Raw genomic sequence first — 23,257 nt, 5'->3', positions numbered from 1 at the left:
CGTCGTGAAGAAGCTGCCGGGAGGAAGAATATCTCACAATACCGGAAGAGGTGAGGACTACACATCGAGTGGGTGATTAACTGGGTAGGTCTGTGAGTCGGTGGGTCAGTGGTTGAGGGAGTCGGTGAGAGGGTAAGTGTGTTAGAGATTAAGTGGGTGGCACGGTAAGTCGGTGGGTGACGTGAGTGGGTGTGTTGAGTGAATATATGAGTGGGTGGGTGAGTGGCTGGGTGAGTGGGTTAGAGATTGATTGGGTGAGTGGATGGGTGGCTGAGTGGGTGGGTGAGAATAGGTTAGAGATTGAGTGGGTGGTGGATGGTTGGGTGAAGTAGTGGGTGGGTGAGTTTGTGAATGGTTGAAGTGAGTGGGTGGGTCAGTGTGAGTGGGTGAGAGGCGGGTTGGTGAGAGGATGAGTGAATTGGTGTGTTAGAAATTAAGTGGGTGAGTGCCTTAGAGATTGAGTGGGTGGCAGGGTAAGTGGGTGGATGAGGTAGTGAGTGGGTGGGTGGCTTAATGGGTGCGTGAGTGGGTGGGTAAATAGGTGAGTGGGTGGATGATTGAGTTAGTGGGTGGATGGGTGAGGGAATATGGGAGGTTGAGTGTGTGAGTGGATGGGTGAGTCAGAGAGTGAGGCACCATGGTGGCGAGATGTTAACTACCTTGCCAGGTATGCAGAAGGTTGTGGGTTTGATCCCGACTGACGCCTGTATAGTTCTCTCCGCATTTAAAATGAACATGCATTTATAGGATTTGGCTGCAATAAATGTCTACGTGATAAGCCACTTTGTTGACCTATCATTTGTAACCAGGTCACTTCTGAAAAAGATGTATATAGCTCTGTCGGCCTTACCTGGTAAAATAAACATAATTTAGATTGTGTAGTGTGTTGGTGAGTGTGTGGGTGGGTGCTTGTAAGAGGCTCGGTTGAGTTTGTGGGTAGTAGTGGATGGTTGAGTTAGTGGATGCTTGAGTTAGTGGGAACTTGAGTTGATGGGTGGTTGAATTATTGGGTGTTTGAATTATTGGGTGGTTGAGTGATGGGTGGGTGAATAATTATGTGGTTAGTGGGTGAGTAGCTGAGTAGCTGAGGGAGTTGTTGGGTGTGTGTGTGGGTTAAAAATTGAGTAGGTGACATGGTGAGTGGATGTGTATTTGACTGGGTGAGTAGGTGAGTGGCTAGGTGAGTATGTGAGTGGATGAATGAGTGAGTGGATGAGGGGGTGTGTGTGTGTGAGTGGGTGAGTGTGTGGGTAGGAGGTTAGGTGGGTAGTGGGTGGGTTAGAAATTTAGTGAGTGGGTTAGTGATTGGGTGAGTGAGTGGGTGGGTGCGTGGGTGAGTTGTGGTTGAAAGAGTCAGTTGCAGAGTGAGTTGATGGGTTAGAGATTGACTCGCTCAGTGAGTGCTGGGTGGGTTAGTGAGTTATTGGGTAGGTGAGTTGGTGAGTGTTACCGTGTGGGTGCTTGACTGGGTGGCTGGGTGTCCAAATTAACGGGTGTGAGTCGGTGAGTGGGTTAGAGATTGAGTGGGTCATTGTACGATTGAGTGGGTGAGTGGATGGGTGAGTAACTGAGTGGGTGGGTGAGTGTTTGGGTGGGTTCATTAGTGAGTGGATGGGTTATTGAGTGAGAGGGTGGGTATTTGAGTAAGTGGTGTGAGTGAATAGATGAATGGGTGGGTGGTTGAGTGAGTGGGTGGTTGGGTGAGTGGGTGAGCGACTGGTGGGTGGGTAAGTTAATGTGGGAGGTTGAGTGGGTAAGTTAGTAGGTGGGTGAGTGGGTTGGTGAGTCAGAGTGGGGCACCACGGTGGTGGGATATTAACTACCTCGCCTAGTATACAGGCAGTCATGGATTCCATCCTGACCCTGTCGACTATATATTTGGAATGTGCTTGTTCTCCCCGTGGTCACGTGGATTTTTCTCCGGGTCCTTGGGGTTTTACCTCTGCATTGAGAATAAACATGCATTCAGAGGATTTGGCTGCAATACATGGAGATGTGATAAGCCACTTTGTAACAAGGTCGCTTTTGAAAAAAAATCTATATAGCTGTGGGCCTTAGCTTGTACAATTAGAAATAGTTTAGTTTTTGTTTATTGGGTGCGTGAGTGGGTAGGTGAGTGATTGAGTGCGTGGGTGGTTAGGTGGGTGTGTTAGTGGGGGAGTGAATAGGTGAGTGGGTGGGTAGGTGGGTGCACAGGTAAGTTCTTGAGTGGCTTGGTGTGTAGATGAGTGAGTGGCTTAGCAGTTGAGTGGATGGCAGGGTGAGTGGGATTGCGAGTGGGTGAGTGTGTGGGTGGCTTTAGTAGTTGAGTGGGTGGGTAAGTCAGATAAAGAGGCACCACAGTGGCGAGATGTTACTCCCTCGCTTGGTATATTGGACATAATAAAAAAGAAACTCATGGATGACATTGGTCGCGAAAGCCGACGTATTAAACTGGTATATTGGATTTCGTAGGTTTGACCCCAACCATGATGCCTGTATATTTGGAGTCTGCATGTTCTCCCTGTGGTCTCTCTGGGGTTTCCCTTCACATTTATAGGATATTGGCTGCTATAAATGTTTACGTGATAACTCTCTTCGTTAAACTATCATTTGTAGCCAGGTCGCTTCTGAAAAATATCTATATAGCTCATTGGGCCTTGCCTAGTAAAATAAAAACAAGTTTAGTTTTTGGTGAGTGAGTGGTTTGGCGGTTGGGTGGTTAAATGGGGGTTGGGTGGTTGAGTTGGTGGGTGGGTCATTGTGTGAGTGGATGGGTATTTGAGTACGTGGTGTGAGTGAGTAGGTGAATGGTTGGGTGAGTCAGAGAATGGGGCACCACGGTGCCCACCTGATATACAGGTGGGCATGGACTTGATCCCGGCCCTGCCGCCTGTATATTTGAAGTTTGCCTATTTTCCCCGAGGTCACCTGGATTTTTCTCCGGGTTCTCCGGGCTTTTCCTCCACATTTAGAAACATGCATTTATAGGATTTGGCTGCTATAATTTTCCGCGTGATAAGCCACTTAGTTAAGCTATCATTTGTGGCCAGGTTGCTTCTGAAAATATTTATATAGCTCTGTGGGCCTTACCTTGTAAAATAAAAATTGTTTAATTTTGTTTATTGGGTGGGTGAGTGGGATGTTGAGTGCATGGGTGGGTGGGCGTGTGATTGGGGGAGTGAATAGGTGAGTGGGTGGGTGAGTCGATTGTTGAGTGAGTGGGTTAGTGGATGGGTGAGTGAGTAGGTTGTTGGGTGAGTGTGTGGGTTGGTGGGTGATTTAATAAGTGGGTGAGTGAGGGGCAGGGTGAATGATTGGGTGGGTGGGTGAGTGGATGGGTTGTTTTGAGTAGGGTGATTGATTGCGAATGGGTGATTGAGTTTGTGGGTGGGTAGGTGAGTGGGTGAATGGGTGTGTTGGTAAGTGAGCGTGTGAGTTAGTCGGTACGATTATTGAGCGGGTGGCTGCCTGAGTGCGGAGAAGATGGGTGATTAAGTTAGTGCAGGGGTCGGCAACCTACGGCTCCGGAGCCGCATGCGGCTCTTTACGGGCTGCTTCTTGACGATATGTACGTATGTACAGTATGTACTCAGATGCATTGCGGCTCTTGAAATACTGAATTTTGTACCGAATTGGAAAGAAATGGCTCTTCTTGTTATTTTGGTTGCCGACCCCTGAGTTAGTGGGTAGGTGAGTTGGTGGGTGGTTGAGTGAGTGGGTGGGTGAGTGAGTTAGTGGGTGAGTTTGTGAATAGTTAAGGTGAGTGACTGGGTGGGTCAGTGTGTGAGTGGGTGCGGGAGTGGGTGAGAGGTGGGTTGGTGATTTGGTGAGAGGATGAGTGATTTGGTGGGTTATAGATTCAATGGGTGGGTGAGTGAGTGAATGGGTTAGAGATTTAGTGGGTGGGTGAGGTAGTGAGTGGGTGCATGGTTGGGCGGGTGATTGAGTTAGTGGGTGGGTGGATGGGTGAGGGAATATGGGAGGTTGAGTGGGTGAGTTAGTGTGTGGGTTGGTGAGTCAGTGTGAGGCACCGCGGTGGCGAGATGTTAACTACCTCGCCTAGTAGTATGCTATACAGCATATACATTGTTCACACCCACAACTTCACTCCATATGATGTACTGTACTGTATATGTAGTGTTGACAAAATAGGCAGACTTCCCTTTGTAGGCAACACCGTTTATTCGCTCTAACGACTAAGAGCGTCCCTAACACGGAGAGGTATCGGCCTCTCCCACCCGATAGCCTCGAGGATACGTCCTCACACTTAGTGTGCCCTCACACTATTCTCTGCTATCGGGAATTCCTTCGCTAAGGGACCTAGGGGAGGCTATGCTCACCCGACCTTGTCAGGGTAACGGGTGCCGCCACTGGGCCGTTCGGACCTGGCCCTGACAAGGGCTGGGGGTCGGAAGTGCCAGGGCGCTATCTAGATGTCTTCGGGTCTTGAGGTGAGTGCGGACTGACTCACGCTGGGAGAGCTGCCCTTTTTATACTCCTCTCTCCCAACCGCCCTCTCTCTCGAGAGGCTTGGAATTGAACTCAGCCAGCGGGATTATGGTGCAATACAGAAAACCACTGCACCACCACTCCACACTAACACAGCTGAACTGAAGCGATGGTGATATCTGAAACAGTTCTGAGCTCCCTTTTCACCAACTTACACTCATCAACGTAAAAAAGTATGGTCAAACAACCTCCATGACTGACACAGTGTGTGGAGGGCTTCATGTCGTAGTGGATTGACAAAGGGGCTGTAAATAATTATATTTAGTCTTCAACATTCACTTTACAACAACTGAGGTTTTGAGGAGATTCTTGTACAAATAAAAAGGCGGCTGTAGCGGGAGTGAATCCATTGACTCTGCGCACAGCTTGGTGGACTCCACCAAGCCGTTGCAACCCCCGGGCAGATCTCAATAAACGTTCAAATGCCGCATCTGTGGTGAATAGCGTTTTTGAGTTAATGCTGACTGGACATAATGACAGCTGTCCGGCTCTAGTTTTGCGCGGATCCCACAGCCATCACTCTGTGGCCCGCATCCGTGGAAGCTCGCAAACGGAATGCCCAGTGGTCCTCTTGGCGGTGCTGCCCTGTCGCTCAGTCTGGCATGAGCTCAAGCAGCTCCGAGTCCGACAGTCCGTTAGCAGATATGATCCGGTCGAGCTCACGCTGGTAGCTCTCGGGGTTACGTAGGAAGTGCGGCAGCCGCGTCTTCTCTGCTGTGGCCAGCGGACGCAGCCGCTCCACGTCCTCGATGGAGACCTGCCAGAGGGGGCCCGGAGTCGGCTCAGTGGTGACGGTGCAAGGGAGAGTTCGGAGGGCCGAGAAATATAGCTTCAGTGCTTGACTACCAAGAGTCACTCATAAACCAATGGAACATCGAGCACTGCCTCTGGAGCAATGTTTCTAAATGCCAGCCCTCGTGACCTCCCAGGGAACAGCTTTACATGATTGCCAATCGTCATGTGCACAAAGTACGTCGTGGTTTAATTTGCAGATGAATTGAAAAAAAAACCCTGGGCATAGGACGAGTTTTGAATCATTGCTCTTGACCATCCAGCACTACCACGACACACTGTGCATCAATACCAGGCCAACACAACACTAATGCTAATGCTACAAGACCATGACATCAACATTTTCTCAGTTTACATTGTTTAATTATATTAGCATTACTCTTCTTTCCATCACCAGTAAGACCCACCAGATTATCTGGTGTTTGGTCATAACATTGACATCAAACCTTTGCATGTGCACGAGCATGTACGTGTGTGCACATATACGTACACTTATGTGTATCCTTGTGTGCGTGCATGCATACGTGTGAGCACATGGGCTCGTGTGTGCATGTGTGTGTACGTATCGATAACCATGCACGCTTGCATTGACGAGCATGAACTCGCCTTGCCCAGGGTGTAGAGCATCTGGAAGTCAATGGAGCGGCGGTGGCGCAGGATGGCGAGGACGCCCGTCAGGTAAACCTGGTCTTTGTTGAAGCAGCCTGGAGCCCGAAAACACGGTCGTGCCACCCGGCATTAGCCCAACCGCGTGACCATCGCGGAAGCCGCATACTCGCTACCTACGGATACAATGAAGTCGTTGCTTAACGCGTGGTGTTCACATAACCCGTTTTCGCTGGACAGTTTTCCCTCGTTTTTCACGTACTTGCTATCTGCTACTTTGGCTATCTGCAAATCGTATTTGGAACTCTACATCACTGCATCGAGAGAAAGTGATGAGATAATTTAAGGTAAGTTAATTTAGAAACTACTAGCGGGAAGTACCCGGCGTTGCCGGGTGAAAAAGACACACATTGACTTAGACCCACACAGACATCGACCCACACACACAAACACATCGACTTACACACAGATATGGACTCGCACACACAGACATCCATTTTATATACACACACATGGAGTTACACACACAAATCGACGTACACACATACAGCGACTCACACACACACACATACGTAGACTCTCACACACACATCGACCTAAGCACACATATGGACTTACACACACATGGACCCACGCACACACATCGACTTACACACACATATGGACTAACACACACACATATGGACTCACACACACATTGACAGACATACGTAGATACACACACAGTGACTTACATACTCACATGGAGCCATACACACACATCGACTAACACACACACACACATCGACTAACACAACAACAACAACAACAACCGCCATTCGCCACTAAGTGGCGGTGACGTCACCACGACGCTTGTGCCAGGCCAAGTGCACCTTGAGGCCACGTGAAGTGTCGAACGCCCGCTGGCAGGAGGTCACGGGGCAGACCCAGCAGGTGCCACGGGTCGACTGACCGAGATGACCGAGATGACTGGCTGATGCACCACCTGTGCCCCCTACCATACCAACTTGCTGTGCTTTAGCCACCCGGCGCTCCGCTCGTTGTTGTGAGCGTCGCTCCTCCGCCCTCCGTTGTTGTTGGAGGGCGACTGCTTCCAACTGCCCAGTAGCGTCCTTCACGAGCCTCCTCCACTGAGGCCGATCTTGACACCGCTGGTACCAGTCATCGGCTCCACGTCCTCCCGTACCACATCACTCCATCGCTTCTCTAGCCCGTGCCGCGCCCGTTTAGCCCCCTCGATCCGGCCGAACAAAAGCTGTTTAGGCATGCGGTAGCTGGGCATGCGGGCTACATGACCTAGCCAACGCAGCCTTGCCTGCCGGAGGAGCTCACCGATGGGACTTTGCCCAGATCTTTCAAGGATTTGTGAGCTCCTCACACAATCCAGCCTGGTTAAACCCAGTATGGATCGTAGGCAGGCCAGCCTAAATGTTTCCAACCGGTGAAGATGCTCCATTAGGGGGGTCCACGTTTCGCAAGCGTAGAGAAGGGAGGGAATGACCGTGGCCGAGAAGACCTGAAGCTTCGTGCGGAGCGACAGACCAGGTAGCTTCCACACAGCGTTACGCAACCGATGAAAATATAATGCCGCTCGACTGATTCGGAGTGAGACCTCTGCTGATAAACTGGAGCCGGTCATAAGCACACTGCCCAGGTATGGGAAACTCTCCACTCTCTCCACAACTGCCCCATCACCGATTGGGAGTTGAGGGGGTGGAGTGTCCGATGGTACAAAATACCCAGGCAGGTGCTTAGTTTTGGTGGGACTGATGGTAAGGCCCCACCTCTTAGTGGCACGCTCCAGTCTCAGCAGCAGCGTCTCCAACTCCTCTTCTGAATGAGCAGCTATTACCAAATCATCGGCATACATAACGTGGTTGACCAATAGGGAGCCATCCCTTGATCACACCCGGGCGTCGATCAGCCTCCCATTATATCTGTACCAAATGGAAATTCCCCCGGTACAGCTATTGAAGGCTTCACGAACTACGCAGTTGAAATAGATGTTAAATAATGTGGGAGCCAGAGGACATCCCTGTCGCACCCCAAGGTGTACAGGGAAAGGCTCCGACTCCCGGCCACGTAGTTTTACCCGGGCCCGCTCACCATCATGAAGGTCCTTAATGATCGTGAGCAGAGGGTCAGGGACTCCGAAAGCACGAAGAACAACCCAGAGCCCAGGCCTACTGATGGTATCATAGGCCTTGACCAGGTCAATAAAGCAGAGATGTAGGTCTTGTTGGAATTCCCTACACCTCTGCTGTAGCAGACAGACAGAAAATATGGCATCTGTACAGGACCGCCCTTTCCTGAAACCGCATTGGGGTTCCGCAAGCCTCTCCTCAGCGTGCCTAGCAAGGCGATGTTGAATAATCCTTGCCAGGACCTTTCCCGGCACACTGAGGAGTGAGATGCCCCTGTAGTTGTTACAGTCTGTGCGGTCCCCCTTCTTAAAGAGGGGGACCACCAGGGCATCCTTCCAGTCCTGTGATACCCGTCGAGCGGTCCAGAATGTTGTTATGATGTCATATAGGGCAGTCTGTGCACAAGCGCCACCCTCCCTCAGCATTTCGCTTGGGAGATCATCTCTGCCCGGTGCCTTTCCTGGTCTCAGACTCCGGATCGCCTTCAGTACTTCCTCAACAGATGGCACCTCAGCCAGCCACTCACAGGGGGTGACCTCCTCCAATATTTGAGGCATCGCAGCCTCAGCAGGGTTATCCCCACTTTGTGCCATGATGTTTTCCTGGCTGAGAGATTTTCCCTCCCCCAGGACCTCACAGACATGCTCAGCAAATCTGCAAACCTGTTCCTGGGGGTCGGAGATTGGATCACCATTTTTTCCCCTAATGATGGTAATAGGTGTGGCGCTGCAGGTTACTTTTTTGATGGAGTTAAATAGTGATTTGTGATCGCGGACCACCGAGGCAGATTCCATCTCCTCAGCAACCCGCGACCACCACCCATCCTTGCAGCGCCTTACAGCTCTCCAAACCTCCGAGCGAAGGCTGCGGTAAACCTCCTCATTCTCTGACGTGGGATGCTGTAGCCGATGAGAGTGGGCCTGTCGCTTTTTCTCAATTAACCTGAACACCTCCTCTGTCAGCCAGGGTTTCTGGGGAGGTCTGGACCGCGTACCCAAAGCAGACATTGCAGCTGCATGAGTCACAGTCTTAAACCTCGCCCATTTACCCTCGATATCAGGTGGAGTGGGGGATGATGCCAACCCCAGCTGCAAGCGATGATGAAATTCTCGCTTGCAACTTTCATCAGCTAACTGAGACCAGGCCACTTTTGGTTGAAATGGGATCCTGGCTGTACACCCACCACTGGAGTGGAAGAATGGCAGGCGCATCTTACAGATGACTAGTCGATGGTCAGAGGGCAGATCAGCTCCACGGTAGGTCCTGGTGTCAAGGACATGGGCTCGCATCCGCTGGTCCGTCACTATGTAGTCCAGAAGATGTTCTTGCTTGGACCCGGCATGCATCCATGATGTTGTGTGGATGCGCTGATGCCGGTAGAGCGTGTTGGTAATTACAAGCCAATGGGCTGCACAAAAATCTAGCAGCCTCCTACCGTTGTTATTGAGCTGATCTGGCCCATGCCTTCCAATCACTCCAGACCAGGTGCCAGCATCATGACCAACTCGGGCATTGAAGTCACCCAACAAGATGACTCTGTCCCGAGTGGCCACTTTAGCCAGCACCTGTGACAGGAGGTCATAGAAAGCGTCTGACTCATCGGCTTTGCCTGCATCCCTCCACGGATGTTCGTCTTCGGTGGGGGCATAAGTAACCACGACCACCACTCCTCGCCTCCGGTTGATGGGAAGGCGAGCCCAAAGTATCCTGGGGCTTACAGCTTCCCACACCTCACCGCCACGCTCCCACGCCCCCTTCATTCTTTTGTTCAGAAGAGCCACACCCTGTTGTTTGGCAGTCTCCTGCCCCGAGTAGAGGACTGTCCACCCCTCATGGTGGCAGGAGCCAGAACCGGTCCACCGGACCTCCTGAATGCCACAGAGATCCAGGCGGTACCGGTCCAGCTCCCGACAAAGGAGTGGCAGCCTCTCCTCCGCAGTGAGCGTTCGAACATTCCACGTGGCCATCCGCAATGGTTTTTCGTTGTTTCTGGAGGAGCCCCGAGGGTGAAGATTCAATCTCCTGGCTCCGCCAAATGGGGTTTGGCCAGGAGACATCATAAAAGCCTTACCCCCCGGGGCCTCCGGCACAAGCTTATTAGTTACAGGTTTATGTTTAATTCGTGGTTTCGTGGTAATTAATTGAAGGTGGAGGGGTTACCAGCCCCTCGCACCCATCCAGAGCCCCCGTTTAGCCACTGTGGTGGTCACAGACGCCATGAGGGGAGAGGCCAATGGGCATTGGCCCTCCCCCCACAGCACTGCCCACGACAGTGTTGCCCGTCCGGCACCGCGAGGAGGTAGGAGGTTGTTTTGCCGGACTAACACACACACAGCGACTGACACACACACATGGACTGACTCGCACACTTGGACTCACACACACTCATAGACTTACACAGCAATCCCCGATGATGCACAGCTAGAGCAATGTTCTCTTTGAGAACAAAGGTCTTCCCAGTACTGGCAGGTGCATCAAGGAAAAAGAAGACTAGATTTGTAGTCTCAATGTCTTCCAAGATTTCCGTGTAGGCTTCTATTTGTGCATCCATCAGCTTTGATTAATTTTTCTAAATACATTTAAGAAGCTGTAAAGCATGATAGCATATTTAACGTAGGATCTCTTAAGCAAGGACATGCAGGTTGTCCCTGTAGGGTGTTGGTAGTCCCATAGACGGGAGGTATTTTCCACCAATGGAGTGCAGTTTGTCCTGAAGGAGGATGAGGGCCTGTTTGAAGATGACATCAGAAAAGTTGACGTCGAGGTTTGTATTTTCTCATTCAGCTCCGTTAAGGATCTCCTCACTCATGCCCTCTTTGTATTTTTGCCAGAGTCCCATGGGGTTAGATGGGCTGCAAACTTGAAGATTTATGCAGAAGAGCAATGTCAGTTGGAAAGGGGACTGACCAACAGAAGCTTCTGTCATAGCTTTATGAAGATGGTGATCATCTTCTTAGGTTTTTTTTCGGTAAAGTCACGTAGAAAGTAAAATAAAATAAAAACAAAAATCATGACGTTTCGGAGGCAACACAAGTCTCCGTCATCAGGTGGGACCGTCACAGCCAGATTAGCTGTATCAAGTGAGGCAATGATTCAAGATGTAATCCCTTAAAAGCGAGTTGAGGGGGGAGGGAGAGGGAGGGGGGAGCTCATCAGACTATGGTAGCCAATGAAAGGAACGTATCGGGAGAGAGGGGGGGGCGAGGCCAAAAGGGTGGGCGATGGACGTGGAAGCGCTTGTGCGCAAGCGGCCAATTACTGCACACGCCAACACAATGGAGCGATTGTGCGCAAGCGGCCAGCCACTGCACCCGCCAACACAATGGGCAGAGAGGAGGAGGGGAGGTCTAATACACATGATAGACAAAAGAACGAAAATGATGATGGGTACAAACTTAGGGGGAGCTCATCAGACTATGGTAGCCAATGAATGGAACGTATCGGGAGGGAGGGGGGGGGCGGGGGGGGCGAGGCCAAAAGGGTGGGCGACGGACGTGGAAGCGCTTGTGCGCAAGAGGCCAATTACTGCACACGCCAACACAATGGAGAGAGAGGGGGAGGGGGGGTCTGATACACATGATAGACAAAAGAACGAAAATGCCCATGTTTATACCAATGCTGGCTGAACAATGAAGAGAGTACTGTTAAAATAACTGAGGATGTTAACACTCGGTAAAGTACAGTAAAATAGTGCCTGTCAGATAAGATGGTCCAAAAAATTTGTGATTAAGTCTTTTTTGCGTGGTTGATAACATCTTTGGTGATCATGCGCAAGAATTGCACGAAGATTGCAAGCTTCCCTGTATGTTTGACAGACAACTCCTTCCATTGTTTAGAGGTCTTGGAAAGATTTGTGCCCTTTGGCAATATGGAGAAGTATTGGGAGAAAATAGCACTGCTCATTGTTGGGATGAACTGCGTAGGCTCATCCTAAGGCATCAGATTCACCGTCAGCAGCACGATGCTTCCATTTTTTTGAGCAGTCCATGTATAGTAGGAGGGAACTTAATGGAGAGCAGATTGGCAGCAAATGGGTCACTTGGGCACAAAACAAAAAACGCCATAAGGGTGGTATCTTGTGGAGCCAGGGCCTGTTGTTGGGCATTTCCTTTGGTGACGTAGATGCGTTGACCATTTTGGAGATGAAGTGCCAAATGGACGACTGTGGGGGAACGGTCATGGATGGGAAAGCCAATAATTATGCAAATGGACTTATTGTTGCTGATGTATGTTCCTTGGAAAAAAGTTTGAGCTCATGCACACTTTGCCCCTCTGTTTTGTAAGGCAAAGACAGCCATGTCAGAGCCTTTATTGATGTATTGGCAAAAATATTTAATGGCTTTTTCTAGAATAGCAGAATTTCACATTAAAGTGGGCGTGGAAGATCTTGCAAAGAGGGCAGTAGGGAGGCAGGCCTGAGCGTTGTTTGAAATCCACCATGCTCAGTATTTTTGTGACGATCAGCCCACATTGTGACCGTTTGCATCTCCTTTGGCATTGATGGCGTCCCAGAGATGAGCGCTCACTCTCAATGTTGGCATACTCATCAACAACATACTGGTGAAAGAGGTTGGCGCACCATAATATGTGGTTTCCTCCTCTGTCTATGATCACGAAGGAATATAAGTTTTTTTAGAGGAGACAGTTTTGTGAGGATGTCTTTGTCCTGCAGCTTTGTAATTTAATTGGAGGAATCTTGACGTGGTATCCATCTTGGCCTTGCGACAGGAAAATGTGTTATTGTAGGGCATTGTATGCTCTGTTAGTGTCAGGAAATCGTGCGATGGTGTTTTCTTGGTATGGAAGAACAATGTCTCTCTCACATTGTTCCTCACCCACCGTAAGAAAGCAAGGTCAACAATATATGGGGCATTAAACCTCCCTGCATGCTCCCCGCTTTGGTGGAAAGTAAAGGTGCGGTACGGCCAAATAAATTGTCACGCACAACGAGTCTGTGTGCAAAATGTCAGCACGATTGGATCACGGGAAGTGGTTTAAAAAACGACCGAAAGATTTGCACGGTCGTAAGCGCGCAAGCAAGCAAGCAAGTGAACTTAATATGAAGGATTTAAAAAGGAAATACTGTAAGGCGGTTTTGCCATTAGGGAACACTTTTTTCACAACGCGGATTGCATCCTGTGATAACGCAGTATGCACAAAGTTTCTTGAGCTTTGCAGCTGAGTGGTATGATACAGTACGCGGAATGATACAGTAATGCGGAAGCATACTCTGTTATTTGTCCTGTCATCTGTGTGTGTCAAATGTATCTCATGAAACTTTATCGTTATATTATTTATGGAAAAATGTATTTCCCTTAACTCGCTTTTCATTTGACCAGGCGCTTTTCAGGAACGCATCTACCACGTTAAATGAGAAATGACTGTATACATGTGTAGTGGCATAGCGCTGGCTGCTGGCAAAAAAGGGTAACTGCGGTGTATGCCAATACCCACGTCAGCAGGCCTCGATAGACACGAGTGGGGGACATCTAGGGGAAAGGTCACAGAGGGGGGCCCATCGGGAAGCCTCCAGAACCCGCTAGCAGGTCCCAGATAGGGAGCGTGGCCGGGACGGAGCGAGGCCACGCTGAGAGTATAAGAAGGGCCCCTGTGAGGGACCTCGTGGCTGTTGCTGGAAGTAGGATCCCCGTCATGCTGTTCAAGATAGTCGTCGTTACCATCTCGTCGTCACCATCGTCGCTGTTGTCTCGTCGCCATCGCCGCTGCTGTCTTCACTCAATATTGCGCTGCTAGCTAGTTGTTGGCTGTCTCCATTCAGCACCGTCAGTATTAGACGGTTAGTGTTTTGTATAGGCTAGCAACAGTAATAGTGTGTACCCATGTAGGGTGTGTATTATCGCCGATGGTGTTCGTTAAATAAAAGAAGTGCCTTCAAGTCTTACTGTCTCCGAGTTAGTCACTACACATGTGTAGTGTAATAGCTCCGGCTGGTGGACAACGGCGGCAACTGTGGTGGACACGGATGACCCCATCTGGAGGCCCCTGGAACCTACTAGTGGCTTTGAGAAGGGAGGCACGGTCAGGGTGGAGCCAGGCCGCGCTGCTAGGATAAAAGGAGCCGAGAGTGGGAGCTCGAGGCTTCAGGTTCTGGGAGTGGACTCGTCTCGTCGTCGCTGCCGTCTTCACGAGATATTGCGTTGAAAGGTTAGTTGTTGGCTATCTCAGTCAGCGCCGTCAGTGTTAGATGGCTGGTGTTGTGTACAGGGTAGGCTAAGCAAACTGTGGAGAGTGTGTGGACGAGACCGTGAATGTTAAGAATAGAGAAGGTGCCTCCTACAAACCTTGTCTCCGAATCACTGACACTACACATGTAACAATTCATGGAGTTTAAATTTCAGGCCTGTGTCAACCCACTGCTGGATGAAGGTCTCTGCACACCATGTCAGTAATAAGGGTTACTTCACCACGCAGGTCGGTGCAGGTTGGTGAAAGGGGTGCTCAGGATCAGTTCAGATGGTAAATACCACTATACTCTTTGGGTCTTTCGGTAAAGTCACGTAGATTGAAAAATAATAGATCACGACGTTCGATCGCAACACAGACAATCATCTTCAGGTGGGAGAGAAAAAGCTACTGAAACAAGGTCTTATATAGGCCTGAGATGGGAGTCCCTCAGGGTAAGAGGGCGGGGCTAGAGATGGTCTCCCTGAGGCTGTGGAAGTGGCCAAAGTATTGTGAGAGATTAGCATGTCAATGATGCATCGGTGACAGAGCGAGTAGGACATCCAAGCCTGTCAATACAAAGACATCCAACCTAGTAATGCAACTCAAGAGAGTCAGCTAACATCGGCAGGAAGGATGGAAACATATGGTTAATCACGTCCTTCCAATGATTGCTCAATTTGTACCCATCTTCTCAGTTGAAGTTGTGTCTGTGTTTATATATCTGGATGGCTTCATGAACAAATCTTTAATGATAGCCAGTGGTTTTGCAGAGTACCTTCGTCTTGGAAAAATCAATTTCATGTGAGCCCACAGCGTTAAAACAATGATGTTTAGTTTCCCCAATGTAACTACTGCCGCAGACACAGCTTAGTTTGTAGGTTTGTAGACACCGGGGTATTGCATGTCAGGGATCACATCCTTCACAGATGGGATCAGATCACAAATTTTATGTACCTGTCTCGGACCATGTTCGTGAACAGATCTGAAACACGGTAGGACCAATACCTCGGCCGTGGCTGATCATTGTTTTAATGCTGTGAGCTCACATGAAATAAAAATTTCCAAGACGAAGGTACTCTGCAAACCCACTGGCTATCATCAAAGATTTGTTCATGAAGCCATCCAGATATATAAACACAGACACAATTTCAACCGAGAAGATGGGTACAAACTGAGCAATGATTGTGTCGTGGTCAAGGTTGACACCAAGGTTGACACAGGTCACACAGGTCACACAAGCTAGGGGAGAGGTACGTACTGGTCTGGACCGGTCCGGACCGGCAGGGACGAGAGGTGGTTGGAACCGCTCTGAGGGGAGGGGGCTGGCGAGAGCCAGGGCCCCGAGACACCCCCGCCCCTCAGAGGGAGGAGATATAAGACGGCTCCCGGAGAGCGGAGGGGGTCAATCTCAGGAGAAGCTGAAGGAGGTGCGGCCGGAGATCCTGGACCCCCAAGCCTCGAGGATGCCGCCCCGCTGGGACTGAGTGGGCTGAGTAGCTATAGGCTAGGGAAGGAGAGTAACTGGGTAGCTGTAGGCTAGGGAAGGGGAGTAAGGAGAAGAGAGCCGGAGGCTGTACCTCCCTAGGTTGTGTGGTTGGGCTGTTCCCCCAGTGAGTCCGGAGGACTAGTGTTATTGGAATAAAAGCGTGTGGCCTCTACGAAGTCTCTGCCTCATTCAAGAATACTACAACTGGTGTTAGAAGCGGCCAACGAACCTCGCCAACATGGAAACAAGACAGAAAGCGCTCACCAGGGGCCAGGAGAAGGACGTCGAGGGCGACGCTGAGCCGGAGTCGGGAGCGCCATTTCCGGGGGACGGGTCTGCAGGGGCGGGCTCGGGTTCTCCGGGGCCCTCCAGGAGTCCGCCGACGTCGGGATGGGCGATCCAGTCGGCCCATGCCCGGCTGGCCGATCTCCTCCATGCCGCTGCCTCCATCCTCGACGAGCTCACGCTGGGGGGAGCGGGAGCACCGGGTGGAGAACCAGGCCGGAGGATGGGACGGGTTCCCGCCGAGAAACGCGCCATTCCCGCGCAAAATTTTGACATCGCCTCCGGAGGGGGAAACGTCACTTCCGCTGGGAATGCGGCCGCCGGAGATGACGTCACTTCCGCCGGGGGGGTCACCGCTTCCGGGGGAAATGACGTCACCCGCCCAGGAGGTCATGGGGCACAGGTGACTCGCGTCACATCCGGCATCGGCGGCCTTACATCGGGAGAAGCAGAGTTTTCGGGTAGGTGCCCGCCGATTTGGTCGGATATTTTGCCGCCGGAAGATGCTTCAAATACTGCACTTGGGACGCTGCTGTCTTCAAGGGGGGACTACATCCCGGCGCTGCAACAGCGCTTGCCTTCGCTGCAGGTTTTCGCGGCAAAGGGGGGGGACTGGGCTGCTTTTTCACGCCGTTTCGTGGCAAATGCCGAGACGGCTGGGTGGTCTGCCGACATCGCTCTCCGAGCCCTGCCTTCCGCCTTGGACGACGTGGCCTTGGCCACGTTCCTCCTTATTCCACGGAGGGAGCGCTCCACCTTGCAGGAGGCCCTCAATCGGATGGCCTTAGTGTATGGACCTCCATCCGAAACAAGACATCGTTTCGCCAGTCGGAGGAGGGAGGCGGACGAGACACCCCTCGCCTATCAGAGTGCACTGATGGCGTTGGCTCAAGCGGCCTATCCTCGAATGGACGATGTGGGCCTGGACTCCATAGTGCTTGAGAAGTTGCTGCTGCTGGCTCGGGAACTGAGGATTGCCGTCCACGTCAAAGATGAAGCTAACCTTTCCTCGCTGGGGGCGGCACATTACTTACACACAGAGTTGCTCCTCCAGCGGGATGGGCAGGTGGCGGCGTGCGCCGCTGCAAGAGTTGACGAGGTCCCGGATACCCAGGCCTTCGCGTCGCAGCGGGCCGCCAGTTGGAGGGGGGCCGACCGGCCTCGCCAAGGGGAAACCCGGAGGAGACACGGATCCCCGCGGGCGTGGGCTCGCGTCACGTGCTACAACTGTGGCCAGCTGGGTCACCTGGCATCGGGTTGCCCAGCACCCCGGCGCCGAGCTCCGGGTCGTCCACCATCGTCCGCCCGTCCACCGGCCGCTCCACAAGAACCCCAGGCATGTCGCGACACCTCACGCACACGGTCCCTGCCCGCATCTCATACACCGCATACACCGCCAATCGGCGCGCCACTAAATCGCGTTGCGTTGAGGGGGGGGGAGCGGAACGCGGCTGATGTTCGGGGGCCACTTCGCGCTGTTCAGTGGTCCGAGTTGGCCCACAGGGTCGTGGCCGCGGCGACGGGCTCGTCGGTTATTCTCGGGGATATTGAGGGAATTCAATTTCGATTGCTGGTCGATACGGGAGCTTCGGCTACTATAATTTCAGACCTCATATACAACGTGTTACCAAAGAGATGTCAGGCACTCACCCCGTTCTCCGTCCCTTGCTTTGCGGCGAATGGGGGTTCCCTGGGGATTATTGGCCAAATAACTGCACAAATTTGTATTGGCGACATTAAATTATCTGGTCCCGTTTTGGTTTCCGATGCCTTGGCCGTTCCCTGTTTGTTGGGTACGGACTTCTTGGGGAGGATGCCCATCAAAATTTTAATTGACAAAGGCTGCATCGAGCTTCCTTCGGGCCGCCGGATGGCGTTTCTGCCCTCACCAAACCGGCTGCGCACAGCTTGCACGACTGTTCCGGCTATGGCGTCTGAAACCGTGCGGATTCCGCCGGGTGCGCAGATGCTAATACCGCTTCAGTTACGCAAACCACTGGAGGCAGACGCTACGTCGGGGGTTTTGTTGTCTCCTTCCAATACGACCGAGCGAGGGTTGGACCTGGTGGGTGCACAAACGCTTGTGCCTAGAGATGGACAGCCCTTCATTCAGGTGCTGAATGCGGGGTTGCGGACGAAGGTCGTGCACCGAGGGGCTGTCATTGCACATGCGTCGCTGCCGCTGCACACTGACTCCGTCGCGGCTCATGTCGGTGAGGCACCGGCGTTCGGGACGCAGGTGGGTGTCGATGAGGCATGGATGGATTCTCTCTGTTCAGGGGCTGAAAATCTTTCAGAGTCACAAAGATTAAAGCTGCGCATGTTGCTTCGTGAATTTCCCGATGTTTTTAGCAAACACAAATTCGATGTTGGGTGCACTAATCTATTGAAACACCACATTGATACGGGAGATTCCGCTCCCATTCGGCAAAATCCGTTCCGATTGAGTCCGGCAGAGAAGGAACATGTCCGGTTGGCAGTGAATGACATGCTTGCCGCTGACATTGTGGCTCCCTCCAACAGCCCATGGGGTGCGCCGATTGTGCTTGTTAAAAAACATGATGGCAGTTTGAGGTTTTGTGTGGATTTTCGGAAGCTTAACAAGGTTTCGCTGGCGGACGCGTATCCGCTCCCTCGCATGGACGAGTCGCTCGATGCCTTGGCGGGGGCACGGTATTTTTCAACCTTGGACCTTTTGTCGGGGTTTTGGCAACTGCCCTTGGATGACGCTTCCAAACCTAAGACCGCGTTTCGTACGCCACAGGGCCTTTATCAGTTCAATCGGTTGCCCATGGGATTGCACTCAGCTCCAGCGACGTTCCAGAGATTGATGGAACTGGTCCTCGCTGGCCTGCAGTGGGACTCTTGTCTTATATATCTGGACGACGTGATTATTTTCAGCCGTACGTTTGAGGAACATCTGGACAGACTGCGGGCTGTATTTCTCAGAGTGCGATCGGCTAACCTTAAATTTAAGCCTCAGAAATGTTTTCTGTTGCGTGAATCGGTGCGGTACCTCGGCCACGTTGTCAGTTCTACGGGTATAGCCACCGATCCTGCTAAAACTGACTGTGTAAGAACGTGGCCCACGCCCACGTCTGTGGGGGAAGTCCGCAGCTTTATAGGCTTTGCGTCCTATTACCGCCGGTTTGTTGAGGGGTTTGCGACGATCGCCAAACCCCTTCATGCTCTGACGGCTAAGGGGGCTAAATTCCATTGGGGGGAAGAGGAAGACAGGGCGTTCAGGGCGCTTCGCGATGCCCTTGTCCGAGCTCCTCCCTTATGCTATCCCGATTTCACATTGCCCTTCATCCTGGACACCGATGCCAGCAATACCGGCATCGGCGCGGTGCTTTCGCAGGTGGTCAACGGGGTCGAACGGGTCGTTGCCTACGGCAGTAGAGTCCTGTCTCCGGCAGAACAACGTTATTGCGTCACCCGCCGTGAACTGCTCGCGATTGTCGTGTTTGTTCAACAATATCGACCGTACCTATACGGTAGGCATTTTACGGTTCGTTCAGATCACGCCGCGCTACAGTATGCGTTGAAAATAGACCAGCCGTCCGGCCAGCTGTCACGTTGGCTTGAGGTCCTACAGGACTACACGTTCACGGTGGTGTACCGGAAGGGGACACAACATTCAAACGCGGATGGCTTGTCACGCCTCCCTCCGGGTGATGGGTGCGCGTGTTTTATGGGTTCGGGGAGATGCAAATCGGCCACGAGTACCGCTCCGGCTTCCCCCTTGGCGGCGGCAGCAGGGGTGGTCGATGGGGAACCTGTCACCGAGGGGGACTCACAGGTGTTGGTCGCTCGCGACTCGCTCCTCGATCTGCCTCTGGACGAATGGGGACGGTTCCAGATGGAAGACAATTCCCTCCTCAGGTTACGCCGTCGTGCGGAGAGAGGGGGAGATTGTCAGGGAAAGGTAGGTACTGTCAGCTTGCGGGAGGGTCTCCTCATGTCATGGGACGCCAGCTCGGGGCGTTACAAAATCGTCGTCCCCACCGCTCTGCGGGGCAGGGCCGTGTGGGCGGCGCACGAACGCATCCTGCATTTGGGTATTCACAAAACGCTCGCTACACTGCAATTGGATTTTTTTTGGCCGGGAATGGCGCGCGATGTCGCCGACCTTTTGAATAGTTGCACGCAGTGTGCGCGGCGGAAACACCCGGCTAGGGCGGCTTGCCCACCCCTTCAGTCCATTCAGGTGTCCCGGGTTAACGAGCTGGTGGCCCTTGACATTCTGGGTCCCTTCCCTGTCACCGCTCGGGGTAATAAGTACCTGCTGGTTGGGGTTGAATATTTCACCCGTTGGCCTATGGCCTGGCCCCTCCCCAACCAGTCGGCGGCAGCCATTGCGGAGGCGTTTCTCCAGGGCTACGTCCTGGATAAGGGCGCCCCGGAACGGCTGCTAACCGACCAGGGAAAGAACTTTTCGTCCAATCTTCTGCGGGAGGTTTGTGACCTTTTGTGCACGCAGAAGGTCCGGACTTCCCCCTACCACCCGCAGACCGATGGTATGGTCGAACGTCTACACCGGACCATTACCTCTATGTTGTGTCATCAGGTAGACGACACACAGTTGGATTGGGACCTGAGGATTCCCGGAGTTCTGGCCGCATATAGGTTGGCGCCTCACGCGGCCACGGGCTATTCGCCCTTCTACTTAATGTACGGCAGGGATGTCGACCCCCCCATGGAGGTGCAATTGCGGGTCCAGTCGGCGGCGTCTCGCTCGAAACTGTCCGAACACGCTCAGTTCAATATTCGGAAGTTGGTCGAGGCGAGGGTGGCCGCGCAGGAAAATTCCAGGGCAAGGCAACGGGCCAATGAGCGTCTGTATGATCGCCGGGTTACGGGGTATAAATGGGCGGTAGGGGATAAGGCGTGGCTGCACTGCCCGCAGGTGCCGCTGTCAACGTCATCGAAATTGCTGCGGCCCTGGCGGGGGCCGGTCGACATTATTCGGGTCGTTCGGGACCAGTGTGTTAGGGTCGCGTGCGGACGGCGTTCTTGGTACGTGCACCCCTCGCGCCTGAAGCCCTATGTCACACCACGCACTCACACATCTTCATCTCGCAGGGGCCGGCCGCGTGACGTGTCCGGCAGGTTGGGGGAAGGGCCTCGCGACCCCCTTGTTGTTCCGACACCCCCTGCCACTCTTTCGGATGCTGCAGGTGTGAGTCCACCTAGGGTGGCCTCACCGGAGGAGCGGGAAGCGAGCCGGCCGCCTGTCCAGCAGGAAGACGGCTCGCGGGCTTTGTCCCCGGGGCCTCGGGACGTGCCGGACGCCCGTCATTTGGGCCCTCCTGACCCTCCGCAAGGAACGCTGGCCTCTGGCGATGGACCCGCCACACGGACTCGTTCGAAGGGTCTCAGGTTTTCCTGAGACCTGTCGCAGACACACTGCCTCCTCGCGGAGCCTGGGTGTTCGAGTCACCTTGTTCGTTGGTGTGGTGTGTCCGCGGTGTTCTTGTGTACAGGGGGGTTGGGGTAAATTATTGGGGACGGTTGTGGTTGCTGTTCTGTTGTTGTTACTGTTGTGTTGAGGCTCACGCATTGTTCTTGTCGTGTTCAGAATTCCTGGTTCGCGAGTTAGGGTTGGGATGTGGATAGTGATGCAGCCGGGACGGCTGCGTGCTGTGTAGGGGGGGGTGATGTCGTGGTCAAGGTTGACACCAAGGTTGACACAGGTCACACAGGTCACACAAGCTAGGGGAGAGGTACGTACTGGTCTGGACCGGTCCGGACCGGCAGGGACGAGAGGTGGTTGGAACCGCTCTGAGGGGAGGGGGCTGGCGAGAGCCAGGGCCCTGAGACACCCCCGCCCCTCAGAGGGAGGAGATATAAGACGGCTCCCGGAGAGCGGAGGGGGTCAATCTCAGGAGAAGCTGAAGGAGGTGCGGCCGGAGATCCTGGACCCCCAAGCCTCGAGGATGCCGCCCCGCTGGGACTGAGTGGGCTGAGTAGCTATAGGCTAGGGAAGGAGAGTAACTGGGTAGCTGTAGGCTAGGGAAGGGGAGTAAGGAGAAGAGAGCCGGAGGCTGTACCTCCCTAGGTTGTGTGGTTGGGCTGTTCCCCCAGTGAGTCCGGAGGACTAGTGTTATTGGAATAAAAGCGTGTGGCCTCTACGAAGTCTCTGCCTCATTCAAGAATACTACAATTGGAAGGACGTTATTAACCAGTTTAAGTCATAACTGGCTCTGATGTTTCCATCCTTCCTGCCGATGTTAGCTGACTCTCGGAGTTGCATTACTAGGTTGGATGTCTTTGTATTGACAGGCTGGATGTCCTACTCGCTCTGTCACCGATGCATCATTGACATGCTAATCTCTCACAATACAATGGCCACTTCCACAGCCTCAAAGAGACCATCTCTAGCCCCACCCTCTTACCCTGAGGGGACTCCCATCTCAGGCCTATATAAGACCTTGTTTCAGTAGCTTTCTCTCTCTCACATGAAGACGAATGCCTGTGTTGTGATCGAAACGTCGTGATCTATTATATTTCTATCTACGTGACTTTACCGAAAGACCCACAGAGTATGAATTCCTGCAGTCACGAAAGCTTTAAATCAATATGTAAATACCACTGTTCGCCATAGCCAGTAATCTAACTCAGGTCACCACATTCACAGCACAGTGCAAAATAACCACCATTGCCACCGCCCTACACAATATGCACACGAGTTCATCAGTCAACGCACTAACCGCTGCGCCACCAGTGCACCCTGATTCGTCGCGTCTCACACGCTCGACTTTAACACGATGCCAATGCTCACCCGGGACGGAGGTGTCCTCCTGGCCGCGCTTCGCGCGGAGGCAATACTCCCATCGTGTGGATGGGTCACGCACGAAGCGGCCGAGCTCCGCGAAGAGCGCGGAGAAGGAGAGGTGGGCGGCACGGCTCACAGCGTAATAGAGCAGCGCGGCGCGCCACAGCAGCGGGTCACGGCGGTGCAACACACTGTGCACGCTCGCCAGCCCCTCCTCAGTGGGATTCGCCGGGCGCAGCGCAAAGCGGCGCCGCCCGCTTGGGCGTCCCCACGGCTGGCGGGCGCCATTCAGCCCCCGCAGGAAGTGTGTGCCTAGGGCGAGGGTCGCGCGCGCCAATGGAGGGGGGATGCAGCGACGGGTGTTAAATGTCGACGCGACGCAGGCAAGCAGTGGCGCCTTGTTAACACCTGTTGCGGAACGTTAAAGGTCCTCCGATTGTCCTTCTGCAAGAGGAGGCCAATGTGTGCCGGTTTCATGATGCCATTTTG

General features: G+C 52.9%; 1 protein-coding gene across 9 annotated transcripts in view; it reads right to left on the bottom strand.

Moving 5' to 3' along the window:
- Window positions 1-4,145: 4,145 nt before the first annotated feature.
- LOC144946718 (putative tyrosine carboxypeptidase MATCAP2) overlaps window positions 4,146-23,257 on the bottom strand; it is a 52,091-nt gene continuing 32,979 nt past the window's right edge. For all 9 annotated transcript variants that reach the window (XM_078875844.1, XM_078875840.1, XM_078875841.1 and 6 more), the window contains 3 exons: window positions 22,775-23,080; window positions 5,890-5,987; window positions 4,146-5,248 (listed from right to left, as the gene is read on the bottom strand). In XM_078875844.1, the coding sequence (XP_078731970.1) occupies window positions 5,084-5,248; window positions 5,890-5,987; window positions 22,775-23,080 (569 nt within the window). In that variant the 3' untranslated portion in view covers window positions 4,146-5,083. The remainder of the gene's footprint in view (window positions 5,249-5,889; window positions 5,988-22,774; window positions 23,081-23,257) is intronic.

Source organism: Lampetra fluviatilis, chromosome 42, assembly GCF_964198595.1.
Source record: "Lampetra fluviatilis chromosome 42, kcLamFluv1.1, whole genome shotgun sequence".
NCBI lineage: Eukaryota > Metazoa > Chordata > Hyperoartia > Petromyzontiformes > Petromyzontidae > Lampetra > Lampetra fluviatilis.
This window is presented reverse-complemented; position numbering and strand designations above follow the sequence as displayed.